Source organism: Dermacentor andersoni, chromosome 10 (genome assembly GCF_023375885.2).
Source record: "Dermacentor andersoni chromosome 10, qqDerAnde1_hic_scaffold, whole genome shotgun sequence".
NCBI classification, from domain to species: domain Eukaryota; kingdom Metazoa; phylum Arthropoda; class Arachnida; order Ixodida; family Ixodidae; genus Dermacentor; species Dermacentor andersoni.
Window position 1 is genome coordinate 98,321,751 of NC_092823.1, and position 23,333 is coordinate 98,345,083.

Genomic DNA, 23,333 nt, shown 5'->3' on the forward strand with positions numbered 1-23,333 from the left:
ACCTCATACATTCATGGTTCCAAGAGTTCTGTGTACAGTAGACGCATTACTTAATAAAGTAAATGGCAACTTCTGCCATTTAATTGCTTTTAAGTGCTTGTCCTGTCTGGTCTTCCTTCTTTGTGTCCTTGTGTTTTTTTGCACTGCAAGTAAAATATTAATTCTTACAAACTCGCCCAAATGTCAGTTTTTGCAGGCAATTTGTAGAACAGGTGGCGACGAAAAAGGTGAAACGAGTAAAAAAGTCGCACTATTGAGCCCGAAAAAGGCGAAGTACTGATTGTGATAGCAAATTAGTGGATGGCTGTGCGAAGTATGAATAGTAGTTTTAGTGGCTGTATAAACTTGTAAACATTCAGTTTCTAATCAAATTACCAATCATTGTGTAAGCATGACCGAACAAGGACATAGTAGGAAGAAACAGACATACAGAGACAGCGCTGTCTTTGTGTGTCTGCTTCTTCCTATGTCCTTATTCAGTTGTGATTACACATTCTATCACAGATTCAAACCAACTAGCCCGCCAACGTGTTTTAACTGAATTGACAAGCATGGTGTCACGTGTGCACAGGTAAACATATGAACACATCTTGCTCGATGAACACAAAAACTTGCTGTCAAAATGCTGGAGTGAGGAATCGCGGCAGCAGCAAGCGAAATGACCTCCATGCACCTCTTACTTCAACGCGAACGAAACGTTGAAAGCACAGCGCATACAAAGCTACCGGCACTATATGTGCACTCTGCAAACATCGCAGATCGCTTTGAAGATGAGGCGCGAGCGTGCGCGCACTTTGGCCACATTGCAGATAGCTTTCAAGACACATGAGTGCCGGCAACATGTCCGGCATCCGCCAAAGGCGTCTACTACAGCGTGCTCAATGCCATATAGTAGACGCCGCAGTTGTCTCCACTCTGCATATGGCGCGGTGGGTGAGGTGGACATCGAGGCACCCTAGCAGCCGCCGGAGAAGAATGCCCCTCCTCCCTTGCCTGACACTCCCTGCCTCGTGCACTACAGGAGAAGGCACACTTCCGGCCCCCGTTCCTCGCTCGCGCACGCGAGATCGAGCTGCATTCGCGGCTCACCCTCACAGGCTTTCACTCGCACATACAGCATACGGTGCGCGGCGACGGTTTTACAGCCCTTGGACTTTATACGGAACCTCACGGCGACGCCGACGGCAGAAATGTGCCTGGAGTGTCATATAATTGCTATTGCAATAAAATAATTTATCCTTCTACAAGACATATAAAGATGTGAACAGAAGCGCGCACAAAGCTCTGCGGCCCCGTGAAGCATGACGTCGTCACTGCATAAAAATATTTGCGATTTCTTTCGCAATCTATAATCTTTGGCAGCATCAATCTACAGTAGGATACCGTAGAGTTTCATACAATGTATTATTGTAAAGAACTCTATTTAGGACACAACTTAAAAAAAAAAAAACAGCAGTTGACAACTAAGGCACACGGACCTCGCGGCGTTGTGTTACTCCGCTAGCCAATCACAGAAGCAAACAAAGTCGTCGTCATGCGACGTTTTCGAAATGGCGGCGTGCTTGATACCTCCTGACCGTCTGCTGTTCTTGAAGAGTCTTTTCATCGGCGGAAGCGATGAGGTGCGCAACAGACATGCACAAAGTGTATGGAGTCTGAGCATTTCACTCTTCAAAAGTCCTCGGTACAGTTCATTTCATTGCTGAGCCCGTTTTACTCGTGAAACTTCACTGCCAAGTGAAGTGAAACTTGACAGTAAATAGTTGCAGCGAAGCAAGCGTTTTATTTCAGTTCAACAAAGAATTAGGCTTTCGTCGTTTCACTAAAATAGAAGAGTGAAAACGTATAAAATTACGCACATATACCTTTATTTTTGTGGTTACCGCCTTATTTATGTAACGGGAAAAGTTTGAAGTACGAACTATTTGCAGCCTCGCGGAAGAGCAATGGCTGGCGGTTATGAGTGCGTGGGCGGGGCTTCACTAGTTGTATCCGACCATAGGGATAATACGACACACCGGGTTGGCAACACTGCCTGCGTCCGCTTCAAGAGGATGCCATCCGTACGATCCGCGCGTCCCCGTGTTCACGCTTTCTTTCCGAAGAATGAGCGACCTAACCGGTGGAAGTGCTTCGTCTGCCGCTGCTGCTGCTAAACGAGCTGCCCGAGCAGAGGCTCAGCGCCGCCGACGCCAGAACCCAGAGGTGCGCGCTGCCGAAGCAGAAGCTTACCGTCGCCGCCGCAGAGAGGACCCTGCCGTACGCGCCGCCGAAACGGAGGCTCACCGCCGCCGCCGGGAGAACCCTGCCGTTCGCGCCGCCGAAGCAGAAGCTAGGCGCCGCCGCCTAGAGGACCCTGCCGCCGCTGCTAAACGAGCTGCCCGTGCAGAGGCTCAGCGCCGCCGACGCCAGAATCCAGAGGTGCGCGCCGCCGAAGCAGAAGCCAAGCGCCGTCGCCGAGATGACCCTGCAGTGCGCGCCGCCGAAGCAGAACTTCAGCGTCGCCGCCGCCGAGAGGACCCTGCCGTTCGCGCCGCCGAAGCAGAAGCCAAGCGCCGCCGCCGAGAAGATCGTGCCGTTCGCGCCGCCGAAGCAGAAGTTCAGCGGCGCCGCCGCCGCCACCGAGAGGACCCTGCCGTTCGCGCCGCCAGAGCAGAAGCCAGGCGCCGCCGCCTAGAGGACCTTGAAGCCGTTCGCGCTGCGGAAGCAGAAGCATCCGATCGCCGCCGCCAAGAGGACACGGGAGTTAGTGCCGCTGAAGCAGAAGCTAAGCGCCACCGCCGAGTGCATCCTGCCGTTCGCGCTGCCGAAGCAGAAGCTTACCACCGCCGCCGCCAAGAGGACACGGGAGTGAGTGCCGCCGAAGCAGAAGCTAAGCTCCACCGCCCAGAGAATCCTGCCGTTCGCGCCGCCGAAGCAGAAGCTTCCGATCGCCGCCGCCAAGAGGACACAAGAGTGAGTGCCACCGAAGCAGAATCTAAGCGCCACCGCCCAGAGAATCCTGCCGTTCGCGCCGCCGAAGCGGAAGCTTCCGATCGCCGCCGCCAAGAGCACACAAGAGTGAGTGCCACCGAAGCAGAATCTAAGCGCCACCGCCCAGAGAATCCTGCCGTTCGCGCCGCCGAAGCGGAAGCTTCCGATCGCCGCCGCCAAGAGGACACAGGAGTGAGTGCCATCGAAGCAGAAGCACCTGAAACACTTAAAGAGCTGCGCTTATATTTGTCATTGGGGAGTATCGTAATTGTCGGTGAATTTTTAAACTTTTTACTAGTGGCAACTAGTGACATATATAGCATCCCAAGTTGGCCAAAATGGCCACACACACATAAACTGCAAAGTGGGGAGAACGTCCAAAGAAAGCGATCAGTTTAAAAGTTGTGATAGGCAGGCTATTGTTTCAGCACAAACTCAGCTGAGAGGAACCAAGGAGAGGATGAACAAAAAACATGGCATGGCCTCCTGGTTTGTTTCCAGGACAGTCGTGCGACTGACCTGGAAAGGCATTGGTTCTGGTTTCAATCAGGAGACAATGGTGTATGTAATTGTAATTGTCATTTTATTTGCACCAAGAAATGTGGGCGTACACAGTGGCGTGCCAGGCTAGTTGGAAAGGTAAAAACCCTTATGCGTGAGCACCCACTAGCCAACCACCATGTAGGTGAGGTCAGGTGATGATGGGAATGGGGGCAGAGTGAGATGAGTGAGAATGGGCAGAGATGAGGATCGCGATGATGTCAGGAAGGGAGAAAGCAAAGAAGGGAGTGGAAAGTAAGGGAGGAATCACAATGAGGTGAAATGGGTCACATACTGTTAGATCCGGCCTTGAGAGATACGGTGTGCAAAACACCTGGAAAGTTCCTGTGATGTCATACGTGACCTGGGCAAGGGATGTCGCTAAGAGGCAAGAAAGGACAAGAAGACCCTAATAGGTGCAGGAACAATACCTTGATTTGGGCGAGTTGGTTAACTGTTTTCATAAAGAAGTGCTAAAGACGAAGTTGAAGGAACACATACGTCAGTCCTGTCGTATGTGTTCCTTCGACTTTGTGTTTGTCTTTAGTGCTTTTTTATGAAAACTGTCAGGATTTAGGAAGCAAGGACTCGTGATGCCAGACAGTACTTCCGTGAAGTGGCTCGGGTTGGCCTGACCTCGTGCTGCCTCCCACTGCGATTAACAGAAGGGTGTCACCAAGGGAACCATCAAGGAGTTTGCACAGCATACAGACCCTGAATGTCCTACATTGTTCAAGAGGTTGCCAGCCAAGTGATTTTAGGCGTGCCAGGTATGTCATGTCTGACTCGCTGCCGACATGAGCACATATGCGGCGTTGCACGCCCTCAAGGCAGTTAACGAGGTGATGTTGATGGGGAGCCCAGATGGCACAGCAGTATTCCAAAAGAGGGAGCACTAGAGCAGTGTAGAGTGTTTGAAGTGCCGCAGGCCTGAACTGCTTCGTGATACGAGAGATGAAGCCAGCGATTTGCCGAGCCTTGGTGACACCAGCAATGTGGACTGAAAAGTCAAGGTTATGTGACAGCGTGACGCCCAGGATGGTGACGTGTTCAGTGACAGCGGAGAATCGTTGACTTTGTTCATGGGGACTGTGCGCAACTTGCTGGAAGAAAACCGGCTAACAGTGCATTTTGAGGTGTTGAGTGCAAGATGGCTTGCCAGGGCCCAGCAATGTATTTTATTGATGCACACTTGCAAGTTATCGCTTTCCGATGGTTTAGTTATGGGAGCTATGATGGTTGTGTCGTCAGCATACTGGACGAGTAGGCACAGATTGTTCCGTGGCATGTTGTTGATGTAGATGAGAAATGATGTCGGGCCAAGTACAGAGCCTTGTGGGACACCGGATGATGTGGTAGACCAGGAAAAGTAAACACCATGATACAAGACTTGTTGGCTCCGATTCTGTAGGAAGCGAGACACTCAGGTATGTAGGGAACCCTTGATACCAGCGTTAGTCAGTTTTTTGAAGAGGTCTATGTCAAGCATGTCAAATGCACTGCTGAAATCGAGCTGAACTAGATCCAATGCAGTTCAGTTGTCCATGTGGTCGCTTAAGAAGTGCGTGATGGTTGCTAGAGCTGTTTCGCAACTGCAGCCAGGACGAAAACCATGTTTACTGTTTGCTAGGGAGTGGGACCCTTCAAGGAAGTTCAGGAGCTGGCTGTTGACTATGCGCTCAAAAGTGCGGCAGATGATAGACATGTTTGACACTGGGCGATAGTGCTTTGGATAGTCAACTGGCCTTCCATTACCCTTATGCAAAGGCGTGACTAATGTACGGAGCCACTCCTCAGGGCATTAGTAAAGAATCGGTTAAGTGCACTGTAGAGAGTTCTGGATGACAGGACGCAGATGAGGCTGGGTGCTCTATAGTAGGCAGGATGGGCAGTGGGTGGGGCAATGCATGGGTGGGCGTTGGCCGTTGGCGGAGGTGAAATGATCCGCAAGAGCACCGGCGATCTGGTGTGGTGTCTCAGCAGGTCGTACATGAAGAGAAAAGCTGGGTCGTTGAGATGAACGTAGTTGGCCAACAAAGCACCAGAAGGCTTTTGGTTCGGACTTCGCCCTATCCTCAATTTGCAGGATGTACTGCCGGTAAGAAGCATAAATGGCAGCTTTGAGTTTGCGCTGGTGCTCCTTTGCCTGTTGCAGAGTGGCAGGGCATTGGGAAAGGTGTGCCTTCCAGAATAGTGAGTGTTTGATGCGAGCAGCTTTGATAATGTCAATTGTAATCCATGGTGACCACTTCCATTTGGATGAGCACGAGAAATATGGGATGCACTCCTTTTGGATTGCGAGCACGAATGCACACCACAGGTTGTAATTGGACAGCCAGTCCAATTCTATGGTGGTCATGGTCCATGGAGCCAAGTGGGTTAGATGAGTGAGGAGGCCGAGGTCGAGTTGATTAAATTTCTATATTTTGCGGGCGTGGTGCCCAGTGCGAGGCAATGAAACAGCATAGCACAATTCCACGACAAGGTGGTTGCTTCCATGAAGCGCTACGGATACACGAACAGACAGCACACGTGTGATGTCAGAAGTGAAAACCAAGTCCAGAAAGCTGGCAGCACCATCGTGGGTATTGTATGTGGGCTGGTAGCAAGTTTGAGAGAGGCCAGCAGATGTGGTAGTCTCGAGCAGAAGGTCATCGGTACTGTTGCGGGGAACAAGGTCCATGTGGGTACTCCAGTCAATGTGGGCATTAATGTTGCCAAATACAGGTGTACTAGTGTATGCTTGGGTTGTTGCCGCCTCCAGCGACAAGTCGAGCAGGCGATAGGCTTCCTCACGCGAGGTTGGTGGGCAGTAGACACATCCGACAAGGATTTATCTACGAGCAAGGAAGAATTCCACAAACAGCACTTCAAGATCGGTGTGCTCTAGGTTGAGGCACCTGTTGACACGGAAGTAGGACGGGATCGCCGTCAGAACTCCGCTGCATCTGCCACGCCTGTACTTTCGGAACACGGTGCATTCCTCCATCAAGCCATGTCTTGCATAGCAAGATAGTGGTGCAGGGCGGCAGTGAGGAAGCAAGCGCTTGAAGGTCGAGAGTTTTGTTCTTCACGCTCCTGCAGTTATTATACCAGAAAGCGTTATCTCATTGGTGCCTAGTTTTGATTGGGGAGAAGTGGTATCGGATGATGATGGTGGTGGTGGCGGCTCCACACGGCGGGTTCGTCGAGGTCGGGGCGTCAAAGAAGTTGTCTGGAAGTGGCGGCAGCGAGCAGGCAGAACCATGGGTCAGTGCAGGCACCTAAACGACGATTCTGGCGTAAGGTCATATGTACACAATCGCGGTGAAACCACCTGTCACACAAATCGCAGCACAGCACAGCATGGTCATCCCGCACTCGTTTCCCACAGCAGATGCAAACAGGTTGTCAAGGGCCGGGATTAGGCGAAATATCGCCACCGAGCAGAAGGCACCAAACCACACAGGCCCGGCGAGCAGTGACGGTTAGGACCGATGTGTAGGAGCACCGACGTGCAGAAACCGCTGAGCCGACGCAAGCATGTCCGCCAAGTACTGGCAGGTTAGGCCTACAGGCCGGCAAGTTTGAGAAAGGCATCAAATCGGGTTGGTCGTTACGTGGAACGTTGAAAAGTGGAAGCAGGAGGGGACCGGAGTAACAGCACGGCTTACTGTATGATGCGTAATCAATTTGTAGTCTCAGGAGAAGAACAAATGCAACAGAGAAGCAGAGCCACAAAAAACAACGTGCGCATGCAATGGCTTCACTTTTATACATTATCTTATTTTATATAACGTTTTTCACTGTTAAGAAGCCTTGAGAAACCTGTACAGGCACCATTTCTAATTTTGTGCTTTCTTGCGTGGATGGAAAATTTTCACTTTCGTGACTCTTCACCTTGTGGATTTCCCCAGAACTGATTGCCATATTTAGTGTCCCTGTGTTTCATGTTAATTTGGCCTTGGTGCATGATATGCTCGCCTCTGAGTTTTGGTCAAATGGTAGAGTCACTGCCTTGGTCTCGGGTTTGATTCCCGACCAAGGCTAACTTTTCTTGAATAGTAAAGATTTCTTCCTGTGAAGCCCATGTGGGTTTCTTTTGTAATTTTAATGCGATAGCGTGTTGTAGAAAAATCTGGCATTTCGGCAAAAATCATTCCAAACCATGCAAACGCAACCACGCATACCCAAAAACTCAGACCCTCTGTGTAGCGCAAAGAAGTTACTGAAATAATTGAATTTCTCAAAATAATATACATCAGAAAAATCGTAAGGTATGACTTACACACAGCCTAAAGACATGAATGCATCAGATTGTAATTGAATATACAAGAAAGCATAATTCTGTTGTGTAAAAACTCAAACAAATTGCTTTTCCAGCGCTTATACTATTCATAGACTGGCCATGGTGTCCGCGATTTGCATGCGCCGGCGCACACAAATCTTGGAGGCTAAGGAGTGGTGCGCCCAGTGCCTTGAAACACCTCCAGATGACGCTTGCATCCGCTGCATTGCGGCCCACACAAGAGGCCACGTTTCTGCCAGAAAGTTCGCTTTTGGGCATAGCGTTCGGCTCCAGCGTTTTCCAGTAAACTTTATGGTTACATAAGCTGCAGTTGCTAGGAAGCATGAGAAGCATTCAGGGATCTTTGAATGCTATCGCATTCCACTCTAAAGGCAAAGCTTAAGTGTCCTCCAAATTTTTATGCTCCTTTTTAGTAAATGACACTCTTCCTTTTTATTGCACTCATTATAGCTCCATTTGCACTAGGTCCTTTTAAAAAGTTATGCCTTTCAAAGTTAGTCTATGAAAGGCATTACACTCATTTCAGCATGTTCATCAGGTTCCAGAAAAGGTGTTCCAGGGGACCGCTTTAAGGTAATGACCCTTACGAAGAGAAACAATTCATTAGTAGTACTGTGGGGCAGAAAACAATTAAGTAGGGTGCAAGCAGTTTAATTTCGCCTTTCCCAGATATTGCCTGCCAGAAATGACTGGAGTGACGGCTCTGTGGGAGACGATGCTGTATGCCATACCTTGCATTCCTGACCGCATCATGCACACGATACGACCCTGCTTTTACGACCAAGTAATTATGCTAGGACAAAAGAAGGCAAACTGTGAGAAACAACCAGAAGACCGCATTTCATATGACTGCTGCAGGAGTTATGCGAGGTTCATAGCTCAAAGCATTCGATTGAATGGAAGTTCATGCAGGTGTGAAGCTTTTAGCAACATTTTCTACAGCTGCTTGGTCAACGTTTCTATTCATTTCGTCTACAAGATTCTCCTCTCCCTCTAAGTTTACCATCCTCTACACTTGCAGCAACGTGATGGCACAAGAGTGGATTGCTCCACTAGCCCTGCCGCTTTTCGATTGCCGTATTATGGACCATGCATTGTGCGCTGGTGCACCAATACGAGCCCAGAAAGATTATTCCGTGTTCCTAAAGACAACAGGTGAGTGTGCAGTTTTTGTCCTGGCTTTTGTGTGTGCTTAACGTGTGCGCAACCATATGTAGCTGTTTTACAGTGAGCTATCAGTGAATATTAGTATAATAAATCTGATTTGAGAATAGCAAGGTGGTGCTATAATACTTTCTTTATCAAAAAGCAGCGAATATAAAGCACTTGAGACATATAGCTTTACCTTCGCTTCTCTCACCATTATTTAAAAACGTATTTATGAGACTTACGGTAGAAGTACCGCAAATTGTACTGTGCCAAGAAAGACAACAAAACGAGCACACTCTTGTGTGATCCCTTCACTTTATCTCATTCGTAGTCTTCATTTTCACTCGCTGTTCCTGCAGGATGGAAGCTTTCCTAAAGTACGCTGAAAGGCCACAGCTGTTTGGGTTGCCCAAGGAAGTAGTACATTTTTATCGAGTCTGCTCGGCACACTTCACGGAATCTGACTACAAGGACCCGGCGAAAACCAAACTTAAGTGGTTGGCTGTGCCATCCGTAAGGGCTCCAGAGGAGTCGAAAGGTAAGTGAAACAACAAGAATAAAGCTTTCATGGATAGGCTAGGTGCACCTTAGCTGACAGTGCACATTGCTTGATTATGTCATGTGCATTGTTGCATTTCGTCTGCATTATACATCACATTCTAAATGCTGGTTTTAACATTAGTGAGCACAGCTATCGTGCGGCAGTGCTGGAAAGAAAATGTGTGCTTGCAATGACAGCGATAGGTTTTTTGTCATGCACTGTGTGGTGACCGTGAACGCTTCACATTTGAAGCTTCATAGAAAGAATAGCTGTATTGCAACATGTGCAGACATGAATATAGCTTTCTCTAAATATTTCAATCTGCTTTCAGGCAGTGGAGTGAGCCACAAGCAAACCCGTCCACCTCTCCCATGAGCACTTTTGCATCATGAAGGCACTAGGCTGCACTTAACTTATTCGTCTTCTCATGGTTGTAAGAATGCATGAAATGTTCTATTGTGACTCGTACAAGAAAGCAGTGACCTGTGTAGGACCTTAGCAGTCGACATTTACAACATAACCCAACATGGGCCCTAGTTTAAAGCTACCCTGAAACGATTTTGACAGTTGTGTACAACAGTCAGTAGGGTGGTATTCTGATCATTAAGAGACAGATTAAAGTGCTTTATGGGAAAGCGTGTAATTTATTGTAATATTCTAAAAATGTGGATTACTACTGATGGTGGCAGCGCCACTCCCCTGAGGTTTCAACTGCTCCTTCCCACACTACTTAGCATGCGTGAGTGATGTCACTCAATTAGCCGAGCAATTCTATTGGCTATCCAGGCAACGCCAATGGGAATATTTTGTGAAGCTTAATTTTAATAATACTATACATATGTATAAAGAATGTGCATGCCCTATAAGGTAAATACATAAATGCAACACTAAATATATATGTTCCTTTAAACCAAGGGTTGCTTGCACATTAGAATTCAGCAAATATGGTGCCTTTGCTTGGTTGTTGGTGCTTTTATTCCTAGATGTCAACAGCTGTCTTTTCTTGCCATCACATTTGCTGCTAATAGGCAGTTTTTAGTTTAACAGTGTAATAGTGAGGTTACAGGAAGTACAGTGTTACAATTTCTGCAAGTAAACTTTTGCAGAAAGTGGTCTTTAGTTTAGCATGATAGCATTGATTATGTCCCAAGGATGCTATTCAGTTATGCTTTAAAGTTCTGCATACATGGTGCACATTACTTATTTTTATCTATTCGCCAAGCATTGCATGTGTGTGCAAAAAGTGCGAGAAGCAGCTCAAGGAAGACCAGGAGCGCATTGTATTTGTTGTGTTGCTAACCGTAGCTTCCTACATAATTTTATGTCTGCTGATCGGCAGCAAAATCTATCCAAGCCAGCCATTGCTCCTAGCTCTCAAACTCAACTATGTGCTGCTACCATCCCAAAATTTTCGCTTCTTAGGCCTCGAAGCGTTTTAAATGAGAAGCTACCTATAAAACTGTGAAGTTATCTATAATGCTTTGTTGTTCAAACGGCCTGAGACTAAGTGAAAGCCATTTTGCACACTCTTTTGTTATGAATGAATTGTGTAACAGAAATCCCCAATTCGGCTCGAAGCGGGATGTTGCCATGCTATTTACATGAACCATGTAAAGCCGATGACATTAAATTTCTTAAAATAGCATGCCTGCACTAAATGTTATCAGTCATCTAGCATTTTGTATATGCATATTTTGAGCTCATAATTCCCCTAAGCCCACTATTAGGCTGAACTAAAGCAGTCTAATGGTGATTTCTTCTTCATGATTGTTTCAGAAAATGGGGCCCTTTATTGTAAAGATTCGTCATTTCCTATTCATTCTACCTTGGTCATTAGCTTTCACCAAGCTTTACCCTTACCCGTAGCAGGAATCCCACCAATTTCCTCATGTCTAGATCAAGAAACTAACCTCTTTCTTCATACAGCTCCAGATTCGTGCGAAATGCCAAGGCTTACCAACATGGATCAGAGCCCTGGAGTTGCCGCATTGTACAGCCATCAAGAAGATGGGGTAAGTGCTGCCAAGCAGCTTAGTGGTCATTGCACGTTTTCAATGACCTCTTAAGTTTTGAATACTGCTAGTTAACACAATCGTTTTTCAAGCCAATTTTTATAGTCTACTGTTATGTTCCAAACGTGAAAGCATCTTTTTCTTTTAAGGGCCCCTAAACCACCCGGAGGTAGAAATTTATCTGTGGTGTTGCAGTTGTTCACAAGTCTGCAGCGAACATGTTGACTCGAGAATGTTTCGAAACGGTGCCCTAATAATGGAGTTGCACGCGTTTGCAGATCGAAATCTGACCCTCGCTCGTTTCGCTCCTTCCTTCGCTACGCTCCGTTTATACAGCTGATCACTCCTCTTCCCCGAATACTCCTCCAAATGTCACGTGACATACGTCACCGCCAACGCGCTTTTCAAAACGCTGTCCACTTCTCTTTAGAGTGACTCCACGCTTCTCGACCACCCGCTGTTGCTGCCGTGCCGGTCCATGCTCCTGCAAAGCATGCCGCTATGGACCCTGTGTTGCACGCACGTGTGTTGCGGCCAGGCATTGTGCAGGGTGTCATAACGAGGCTGCTGGTGTCGCGTCGTTTCATTGTTTCTAGTTGGGGCTTTTGCAGCCAAGCACCACACACGGATGCCTTCTAACCTTCTCAAAACACTGTCGCACTCTGTTCTCGCAGCTAATCAGACCACTAAGCACGACTGTGTTGGAGCGCTAGCGATTTGGCACTTGCGTTGCAGGCCGTAGTTACCTATTCGCAAGTGAGCAACATGATGAGAAAGAGCAGGGAGCATGGGCACCTACAAGCAGATTAACTGGAAGTCGTAGGTTCTTGTTCGACCAATCGACAGCATCTGCTCCTGGTGACATCACTAGATGCACCCTGGTGACGTCACGACGAGCACTGGGGATGGTCCGGAGAGGAGCATGGGATCGTTTTATTAATCTTTTTTTTTTGTGACGCGCCTGCATCGCGTAGTGCTGCCGCATTTGGCATCGTTGTCTGTGACAACATTCTGAATTCGAGGCGCATGCTTACTTGAAATGTTGAAAAAAACATCGCAGGTGGTTTAGGGACCCTTTATATAGCACGATTAAATGCCAAGAGCTAGATCTCTCAAAGCATTGGACTGAGCAGACGTTCATGCAGGCATGAAGCTTCTAGTGAAATTTTCTACAGTTGCTTGGGCAACGTTTCTATTCATTACGTCTATGAGATTCTCCTTTCCCTCTTAGTGTACCATCCTCTATATTTGCAGCAATGTGACGGCACATTTGTGGATTGCTCCACTAGCCCTACTGATTTTCGAAAGCTGTATGACGGATCGTGCATTGTGCGCTGGTGCACCAATACAAGCCCACGCAGATTATTCCGTGTTCCCAAAGACAACAGGTGAGTGTGCAGTTTTTGTCCTGGCTTTTGTTTGTGCTTAGTGTGTGTGCAGCCATATGTAGCTGTTGTGCAGTGAGTTACCAGTGAATATTAGTATAATAAAGCTGATTTGAGAAGAGCAAGGTGGTGCTATAATACTTTCTTATAAAAAAAGCAGCGAATATAAAGCACTTGAGTCATGCAGCTTTACATTCGGTTCACTCACCATTATTTAAAAAAGCATTTATGAGGCTTAAGGTAGAAGTACTGCAAATTGCACTGTGCCAAGAAAGACAACAAAACAAGCTCACTCCTGCGCGGTCCCTTCACTTTATCTCATTGGTACTTTTCATTTTCATTCACTGTTCCTGCAGAATGGAAGCTTTCTTAAAGTACGCTGAAAGGCCACAGCTGATAGGGTTGCCCAAGGATACAATACATCGTTACCGAGTCTGCTCGGCGCACTTCACGGAATCGGACTACATGGATCCGGCGAAAACCAAACTTAAATGGTTGGCCGTGCCATCCGTAATGGCTCCAGATGAGTCGGAAGGTAAGTGAGACAACAACAACAAATATTTTAAGGATTTTAAGGATAGGCTAGGTGAACCTTAGCTCATTATGTCATCTGCATTGTTGCATTTCGTCTGCATTGCGCATCACATTCCAAATGCTGGTTTTATCATTAGTGAGCACAGCAAGTGTGCAGCAGTGCTGTTCCATTTAACTTGAAAGAAAATGTGTGCTCGCCGTGACAGCTGTAGGTTTTTTGTCATTCACTGTGTGGTGTCTGCGAACACTTCACTTTTGAAGCTTCTTAGAAAGAATAGCTGTATTGTAATCTGTGCAGATGTCAATGTAGCTTTCCCTAAATATCTCAATCTGCTTTCAGGCAGTGGAGTGAGCCACAAGCAAACCTGTCCACCTCTCCCATGAGCACTTTTGCATCATGAAGGCACTAGGCTGCAGTAAACTTGTCCATCCTCTCATGGTTGTAAAAATGCATGAAATCTTCTAGTGTGACTGTTGCAAGAAAGCCGTGACCTGTGTGGGACCTTAGCAGTCTACATTTATGACATAGTCGGACATAGGCCCTAGATTAAAGGGACCCTGAAACAAGTTTGACACTTGTGTACAACAGTCAGTAGGATAGGTCCTTCTGATCATTGAGAGACAGATATAAGCGCTCTGTGTGAAGGCATGTAATTTATTGCAATATTTATAAAAATGTGGATCACTACTGATTGCGGTGGCGCCTCTCCCCTGAGTATTCAGCTGCTCCTTCCCATGCTACGTAGCGTGGTTCAGTGATGTCACCGGGCCAAGCAATTCGATTGGCTACCCATGCAACACTATAAGGAATGCTAGAAAGATGTTGCTTTGTGAAGCCTAGTTTTAATAGTATGCATGTGCGTAAAAATTTGCACGCCCTATTAAATATATACAAAAATTCAATACTAAATGTATATGTTACTTCAAACCAGGGGTTGGGTAAGCATTAGAATCGAATAAATACGGTGCCTTGCCTCGGTTGTTGGTATTTTATTCACAGATGTCAACAGCTGTCTTTCATACGCATCACATTTCCTGCTAATAGAAAGTTTTAGTTTAACAGTGTAATAGAAAGGTTACGGGAAGTACAGTGTTACCGTTTCTGCAAGAAAACTTTTGCGAGAAGTGGGTTTTAGTTTAGCATGATAACGTTGTTTACATCCCAAGGATGATATTCTATTATGTTTTAAAATTTTGCATACATGGGGCACGTAACTTATTTTATATATTTGCCAAACATTGCATGTGCGTGCAAAAAGTGCATGAAGCGGTGCAGTGAGGACCAGGACTGCATTGTATTTGTCGTGTCGCTAACCATAGCTTCCTATATATTTTCCATGCCTGCTGATAGGTGGCAAAATCAGTACAAGCCAGCCATCGCGCCTAGCTCTCGACCTCGCCTATGTGCCGCTGCCATCCCAGAAGGTTCTCTATTTAGGCCTCCAAACATTCTAAATGTGAAGCTATCTGGTAAACTGCTAGGTAATCCATAATGCTTTGTTGTTGAAGTGGCCTGAGATTAAGTGAAAGCCATTTTACACACTCATTTGCTACGAATGAAGTGGATCGTACAACAGAAACCCCCAATTCTGCTCGAAGCGGGCGGCTGCAACTGCTGCCATGTTGTCATGCTATTTACGTAATCTATGTAAAGCCGGTAACATTAAATTCCTTAAAGGGCCCCTGAAACGGTTCGGACAAATTTTGTAGGCCCGTTGGGTACAGCTTAAGTAGAACATTCGCATCACAATTTAAGTGAAGCGTTACGTATTAATGCAGCTACAAGCGATAACAAGTTACCCTCCTCCCTAGTCATGCTTTTCCTCCTCAACTCGTTTGCCAAGCGATCGGGGCTAACCTCCTCCTTCACTGGTTCTGCGTCATGATGCGACGTCACATCGTCCACTTCCGGCTGTTTTGGAGCCCGCCCTCGCCCGCGCGAAAAGTCTCCGCTAGCGGCTTGGTCACCAACCCCAAGTAAGAGCTATCGAAGCAGCGTGCGTTCCGAGCATTCTGTCGTAGCACCGAACGTGTCTGGTATTCTGGTAATCACACACTAACAGAACGTTTCGATGGAACGGTGAAGGCATAAACTCAAGCTGATGAAGGAACTTTAGCGTAGACGTACGTGAGCTGCCTGATCGGTCTCCACGGTCCAGCCACCCGTTGGCGCAGAGCTTAACCAGCCAAAGAAAGAGCTAATATTGCTCTAACCAAGTGTAAAACATTTTAAACATTTACAAACACAATGTGTTAATGATTACACTCCTGCGAAAAATTTATGCCAGCAGCAAAGAATACAATTTGTTATTGCTACTGTGTGTGGTTGAGCTCTATGCCACCAGGTGGCTGCACTGTGCAGACCACATTTGCGCTTCTGTTCATCCCCTGAAACGACACGCAAGGGGACACGGCCAGGCCCTGTCCCCTTGCGCTTGCGTTTACCCTAATACCGGACTCGCGAAACGCTATTGCGTTAGTAATCTTTCGGTGTAAAGTGACGGCCGCAATCGCGCAAATCCTGGCACCCATCGGATAGCGGCAGTCCCATGTGCTGCAGCCAGTCCACTCGTCTACTGGCTTGCAGAGGGACACGATATCGCAGCTTGACATATTGCCAGTCGCTACGTTTGCAGTCCACAACGCAACAAAGTCGAATCATAGCGCTCGCGAAAAGACAGACCGACACTGACGGCGGAGCTCTCGTCAAAGATGGAGCACGTTGTAACACAAGCAGACGACACTTGCTCTGTGCCGGAAGTGCTTAAGTGTACTGAAAAATTTTTCTTGTGCATTCTCTTTATGTTACTTTCTCTTTATAAAAACAAATTAACTAACATTCCAGCTATTACAAACATAATTTGTTTACCATAAAGTTGGAAAAATTATCGATCACGCGCCCTGGTCAGCCAATCGGATAGCTCGCCCCACTGACGTCATATGGATGATTTCCATCATATGGGTAGGGGCGGCTTAAAATTCTGCCGAGCAGTGTGCTGCAATTGGCAGCGATGTGAATTTTTAATACCTTATAATAAATTGCACGCTTTGCACGGACCACTTAGATGTGTCAATTACTGATCAGAAGGACCTACTGTAACAACTCAGTACGTTTGTAAAAAATTGTCAAAATTGTTTCAGGGTCCCTTTAAAAATGGTGCGCGTGCGCTAAATGTTATGGGTCATTTAGTGTTTTTCTGATGTGCATTTCGAGCTCATAATTCCCCTAAGCCCGCTATTAGGTTGAACTAACGCAGTCTAATGAGGATTTCTTGCTTATGACTGTTTCAAAAGGGGGGCCCTTTATTGCAAAGATTGTTTTCATTTCCTATTCTTTCTGCCTTGGTCGTTAGAGTGGACAAAGGTTTACCCCTACCCTTAGCGGGAATCTCACCAATTTCCTCGTGACTAGATAAAGAAACTAACGTCTTTCTTCATGCAGCTCCGCAGGTGCGTGGGATGCCAAGGCTTACCAACATGGATCAGAGCCCTGGAGTTGCCACATTGTACAGCCATCAAGAAGATGGGGTAAGTACTGCCAGGCAGCTTAGTGGTCATTGCACATTTGCACTATTATTGTGATTAGCATTCTTAGGGTACTTGATGCACTTCACAGGGTGTCTGTCTGTGTCTTAATGTTTTCCCGCCAACTTCAGTGAACCTGCTCTTCAGTGAACCTCTTTGACACTGACTTGGGTGACTGGGTACGAGGCTTTGGTTATGTGCCGCTGTTCAATGAAATCCTTGATGCCAGCTTGGGTAACTGTGTTTATGGCACTGCCTATGTGCCGCTCTTCACTGACAAAAACAGATCCACCAAAATTACTTCAGTGCTTAGTGGAATCAGACCCAAGGCATGTACTTTGCAGTGGCACCACTCGTTGCATTCATTATGTCTCCTTTTTCACTACGTCCTTTTGAAAAGTTTATTTGGGCATATATTCTTTGAAAGGCATTGCATTCATTTCAACACATTGCTCAGTTTCTAGAAAAGGTGTTACAGGTGGCCCCTTCAAGGTAATGACCCTTATGGAGAGGAACAAGTCATTAGTAGCAGCTGATGTGACTGGGTCTGGCGGGCCACGCTGATGCCAGAACCGTACAGCAGAGCAGATAACAATTAAGTAGGCAGGGGCATTAGTGGTAAGGAGGGTGACAGTGTGTGTGATGGTGGCTGAGGGAATTCAAAAGGAGGTCAGTGGCTCAGAGTGTTCGCAGTGAGGTCAAGAGATGTCTGATGAAACTAGACAGAGCAGCTTGGCACGAATCTTGGCAATGACAGCTACGTGCTGTAAAATGGAGCCAGTGACCGGAGTTTTGTGTGGATGCAAACTATCGTAGCTCCTGTCCACATGAAATCCCTTGTTGGAACCAGTGATCTAGATGCCGTGCTTCGTGTGCCCTTGTCTCATGGCATTCTAAATGTGTTTATGATTAACAAACCTACCTGAGTATCCCCCTTAATATGCTTTTTTCATTTGGGTCAGGCATCTTTGTAATTCGTTAGCTTGATTGCCAACTGAGAATGCTGACATCTGTAGAGATGAGCTGCCCTCGAGACATCAGGGGCAGTTAAAATTGGTCAGGTTAATAAGCTGTGCTTACCTTATGTGCAGGATATGGCAGCAAACTCGATAATCAGTTTCTCTTTACCCACACTTCCAATTTGCTCATCCAGGACAGAAAAAAGGAACCTGCCTCTTGCTGCACTCATGGGAAGTCAACGAAACCTGTGCAGACTGAAACCTCATGGCTGTTCAGCAGCAGTGTGGATGTTGCAGTTGAGACATCAAGAACCATCGACGTGTGCAAATCAACCCAGACGTCACCTGTTGCTGTCAAGGTGCACAGGTGGACAGAAACCACAGATCTCGTTGAATCCAAGGACAGCGACACTCATTTGCATGAGTTTCCTGGTAAGTGCTCACATTTGTCCCATGAGCCCTAAGGTGTACACCCGAACCTTGGTACACCAAAGCTGAAGCAGGAGCTGTAATTACTTCATTATTATAATTACATTGTTACATCCATTATTGCCCTTTGCTGCAATATAAAGTAGAACCTCATTCATACGTTTTGGAAAAAGAAGCGAGAAAAAACGTACTAACCGGGAAAACGTACGATCCGAAGTAACAACAAATGACAGACTCAACTGTTGCTGATGTCTACATAATGCAAAGTGACGCATGGATCGTTGCGGCATGAGACACTGTTGTGCGTCGAGCTGGTGGTGTTCTGGCTGCCCCAGACGCATTTTGTTGTTTTCTTATTGCGTGGCGTTTTAAGAGGGCGACGGGAAACCGAAACGAAATGGAGCTGGTGGGCGACGCCGGATGCCGCCAAAGCAAAACGTGATGCCCTCGTCCCACCGCCTGCAGCAGGGAATGGCGGTGCATTTGCATTATTGCCCACTGGAAGCATGCAGTACGCTACCAATGGCACTACGCACCATCTGCTGTAAAACAGATTAGTGAAGATGCTTATCGCAATAGGTTTGGCAGTGATAGCTGTGAATGCGATGTGCGACGACCTGGCTGGAGATTTGCACGTACCGGAATAAGAAACTGTGCATGATGTCCTTTTCACATAAGACAGGTGGTTATGTATACATGGGATCTCGCTGCCGGAAAATGTATCATACGATCGCAGTTTGGCGGCATACTGAACGTTGGTGCCAAAAATTGTGTTTTCCAGGAACGTATCAACTGCCAAAAAATGAGCATACCTCTATTGGGTAATTTTTTTGTCTTCTTGTTTACGAACGTTGGCGCTGGGAAAACGTACGTAACGAGAACATACCAACTAGGTTCTACAGTGCAGTCCACTTAAACAATACCAAGAAGAATGAAAAATCTGATCGTTATAACTCATCATCGCTATATCTGGACTGCCGTTTAAAAAATGAAACACTGCCGAACATACTCTTGTAGCTCCGAAACCAAATTTGCCACTTACGATAAAAAAATTTACGTCCTAGAAAATTGGGTGTGAAAAATGAAACGTTTACTTATACTTTTAAACAGCATGTCAAGCGTTGGGCTCGCCGAAGTAATTGGATATCTGCACTTGCTTTCGTGGAAGTTTCAGGTTCACAATCATGTGTGCATTGCATCCAGCGGCTGTGTGAACAGTGGCGGATATAATTTAGCATGCATGAAATCATTGAGCGACTCTATCGATGACAGTGCGCTTTGCATGAACATTGGGGCTGGCGTCAAAAACGGGCCACTGTCAATCTTGTCGTCACTGCCGCTGCTGTTGTCACCTCGATCGCCCCATCAGAGATTCTTCACAGAATGAGGCAGCACTATCTGCACTCATAAACTCCTCTATCAAAGCACCACCGATTTTATCGCTAGTAGTGACCTGCTCCCAGAGTTCGGTAATGTCAGTGGCTGCTACCGTGTCGGTTTCACACGTGGGGGGTTTCGCCCTGGTGCACAAAGCCCGCTGTTTCAATTGATTGGCATGGTCACTGGTTCTAGCTTTCATGATCATGGTGCTCGCAGTGTTCAGAATCGTCGATGTCATCAACTGCGCGAGCTCGTACTTTTTAGTCTTGCAAAATTTGCAGCTTTGTCTCAAGCGACGCAGTTTTGCACCTTGGCAGCACACCCACCGCGGCTTCCGCAGCACATTTCTGCGCTCGCCAAGGAAGAGAGGGAGATTGTAAAAAATGGAGTGCAGGCGCGGTGACCATACCAAACCATAACAAATTCCTATCGCTATCAGTACTTTGCCTTTCGTGCGAAATGGCGGCTGAATTTTTTCAGGAAAATTCACACGAATATGGCGTGCATTAGAAACGGGTACAAAAACCACAATATGGACACCACAATATGCAGTGTCCAAATTCCACTATTCATTCAATCTGGATTCCCGCCTCCCAACTTCGAAGGCAGTCTCTTTTACCCCACTGCAGGTGCTAGCACCCCTTGTGAGCAGCAGGAGTTTTTCTACACCACCTGTAGTTGGTGTCTGAATTTGCAGGATTGTTTTCATTTCCTGTTCTTTCTTCCTTGGTCATTAGTGTGCACAAAGGTTTACCCCTACCCATAGCAGGAATTCCACCAATTTGCCCATGATGAGACTCGGAAACTAACATCTTTCTTCATACAGCTCCACATGCGTGCAAGATGCCAAGGGTTACCAACATGGATCAGGGCCTTGGAGTTGCCACGTTGTACAGTCATCAAGTAGATCGGGTAAGTGCTGCCAGGCAGCTTAATGGTCATTGCACATTTTTACATTGCATTGCAACATAAAGCAACACTAAAGGTTAATGTTAAGTCAACATGGACTGTTAAAATGCCATTCCACAAGCATCACGGTGCTTGCTTCATGCCAAGAAAAGACTTTGTTTACGAGGAAACTGTGTCTGAAAGTTCCGCGTACCTCTGGCGCAATTCGAATCACTCGACCCTGAGCGGGGTCGTTCCTCTCCCTCTAAGTGTGCCATCCTCTACATTTGCAGCAATGTGACAGCACATGTGTGGGTTACTCCACTAGCCCTGCAGCTTTTCGAACCCTGTATAATGGAACATGCATTGTGCGCTGGTGCACCAATACAAGCCCAGGAAGATTATTCCGTGTTCCTAAAGACAACAGGTGAGTATGCAGTTTTTGTCCTGGCTTTTGTTCGTGCTAATCGTGTGTGCAGCCATATGTAGCTGCTTTGCAGTGAGCTACCAGTGAGTATATTAATATAGTAAGGCTAATTTGAGAACAGCAAGATTGTGTTATAACATTATTTTATCAAAAAGCAACGAATATGAAGCATTTGAGACATATAGCTTTTCCTTCGCCTCACTCACCACTACATAAAACACATTTATGAGGCTCACGGTAGAAGTACCACAATTTGCACTGCGCCAAGAAAAATGACAAAATGAGCTCACTCCTGTGCGATCCCTTCACTTTATCTCATTGGTGCTTTTCATTTTCCCTCACTGTTCCTGCAGAATGGAAGCTTTTCTAAAGTATGCTGAAATGCCACAGCTAATAGGGTTGCCCAAGGATACAGTACATCACTACAGAGTCTGCTCGGCACACTTCACGGAATCGGACTACATGGATCCGGCGAAAACCAAGCTTAAATGGTCGGCCGTGCCATCCGTAAAGGATCCAGATGAGTCGAAAGGTAAGTGAGACAACAAGAATAAAGCTTTTATGGATGGGCTAGGTGAACCTTAGCTGACAGTGCACGTTGCTTGATTATTTCATCTAGATTGATGCATTTTGTGTATATTATGCATCATGTTCCAAATGCTGGTTTCAACATTAATGAGCACAGCTATTGTGCAGCAGTGCTGTTCCATTTAACTGTAAAGAAACTGTGTGCTCGCATTGATAGCTGTAAGTTTTTTGTCACTCACTGTGTGGTGATCATGAACACTTCACTTTTGAAGCTTCTTAGAAGGAAGTGCTGTATTGCAATCTGTGCAGACATGAATATAGCTTTCTCTAAATACAGTTAAACCTCGATATAACCAAGTAGGTAAAATCGGCGATTTGCTTCATTATATCAAAATTTTATTGGATAGAAATTCAACTTTTTATGCAAATAACTAGTCACTGATCGATTTTTCTTGCACGGGAAGGGGCCGCAGAATTTTCTGAATTACCGCGTAATCGAAAAAAGCGAGTTTCTATGAGAAAACAATTTGTTTTGATGAATTTTGGCGTTGGCGGGGAATGATACGGCTTCATGCCATGTCGACACATCGATGGCATGAGTTAAGCGAAGCCAGCCACGCTCTCGCCTGCACTCCTCCTCCATGGCTGATAGCGTCGCCTGCACAGGGCCGGCACTATTGTCAGATCTACTTGCTTGTCGGATGACCGTTTTTCATCGTCTAACAAATTTTATTGATCAGCGCAGGATGCGCCTCCATGTAGCATAGAAGAACTTGTTGGGCAAGTTAGTGCATCTTAGAAAACAAAAATGAGGCTGTTTATTGTAAAGATTGCATTCATTTCCTATTCTTTCTGCCTTTGTCACTAGCTTGCACAAAGCTTTACCCCTACTCATAGCAGGAATCCCAATTTCGTCATGACTAGATGCAGAAACTACCGTATTTACTCGAATTTAGGCCAACCCCGATTCTAAGCCGACCCCCTAAAGTTCGAAGCCAACAAAAAAATATATATATATACTACCTCGAATATAGGACAAACAAAAAAAGTGAGGACAGCGTTCACAAAATGCAAACAGCATTTATTGAATCTGAACGTGCAGAGCTCATTCAACGTCGTCGTCGCTGCTAGACTCATCGCTGTGTTCCTTGTCACTGTCGCCTTCAAACAGTGCACTATCTTCGGTGCCGTCAAGCGCATTAGATATGCTGCGCTTTTTAAAGGCGCGCACGATCAAAGTACCTGGCACTGTAGTGGCATCTCCTGCTTGGTGCCATCGCGATAACACCACGCCGCCCAACGATACGGCCGACACGACACAGGTCTAAATGGCGACTTCACTTGTGTACGGTCGGCTACTGGCACGGCTAGTAGCGGCTGCGATACTGACTTTTCTAGATGGCGCTAGCTATGCACCATATTTAGCAGTTTCAATGAAAAACTGGTGCGTTTTTTAAAATCCTCGAATCTAAGCCGACCCTAGAGTTTGGAATATGATTATTTGAAAAAAAACTATCGGCCTAGATTTGAATAAATACGGTAACTTTCTTCATACAGCTCCACACATGGGTGAAATGCCAAGGGTTACCAACACGGATCAGAGCCCTGGAGTTGCCACATTGTACAGCCATCAAGTAGATGAGGTAAGTGCTTCCAGGAAGCTTAATGGTCATCGCACATTCGTTCATTTGCACATTTGTGATTAGCATTCTGAGGGTACTTGATGCACTTTACAGGCTGTCTGTCTGTGTCTAAACGTCTTCCCGCCAACTTGG

The 23,333-nt window shown here is 46.4% G+C and overlaps 1 protein-coding gene across 4 annotated transcripts in view; it reads left to right on the plus strand.

Moving 5' to 3' along the window:
* Nucleotides 1-238: 238 nt before the first annotated feature.
* The window catches only part of LOC126544433 (uncharacterized), a 36,720-nt gene continuing 13,625 nt past the window's right edge, over nt 239-23,333 (plus strand). For 3 of the 4 annotated variants that reach the window (XM_055077639.2, XM_055077640.2, XM_055077641.2), the window contains exons 1-12: nt 239-3,165; nt 8,823-8,956; nt 9,310-9,488; nt 11,418-11,503; nt 12,758-12,891; nt 13,245-13,423; nt 16,865-16,950; nt 18,101-18,338; nt 20,542-20,627; nt 20,897-21,030; nt 21,384-21,562; nt 23,116-23,201. In XM_055077639.2, the coding sequence (XP_054933614.1) occupies nt 2,107-3,165; nt 8,823-8,956; nt 9,310-9,488; nt 11,418-11,503; nt 12,758-12,891; nt 13,245-13,423; nt 16,865-16,950; nt 18,101-18,338; nt 20,542-20,627; nt 20,897-21,030; nt 21,384-21,562; nt 23,116-23,201 (2,580 nt within the window). In that variant the 5' untranslated portion in view covers nt 239-2,106. Of the gene's footprint in view, nt 8,375-8,470; nt 8,714-8,822; nt 8,957-9,309; nt 9,489-11,417; nt 11,504-12,757; nt 12,892-13,244; nt 13,424-16,864; nt 16,951-18,100; nt 18,339-20,541; nt 20,628-20,896; nt 21,031-21,383; nt 21,563-23,115; nt 23,202-23,333 lie in introns of all 4 variants that reach the window. The other variant, XM_055077643.2, reaches the window with a different exon arrangement.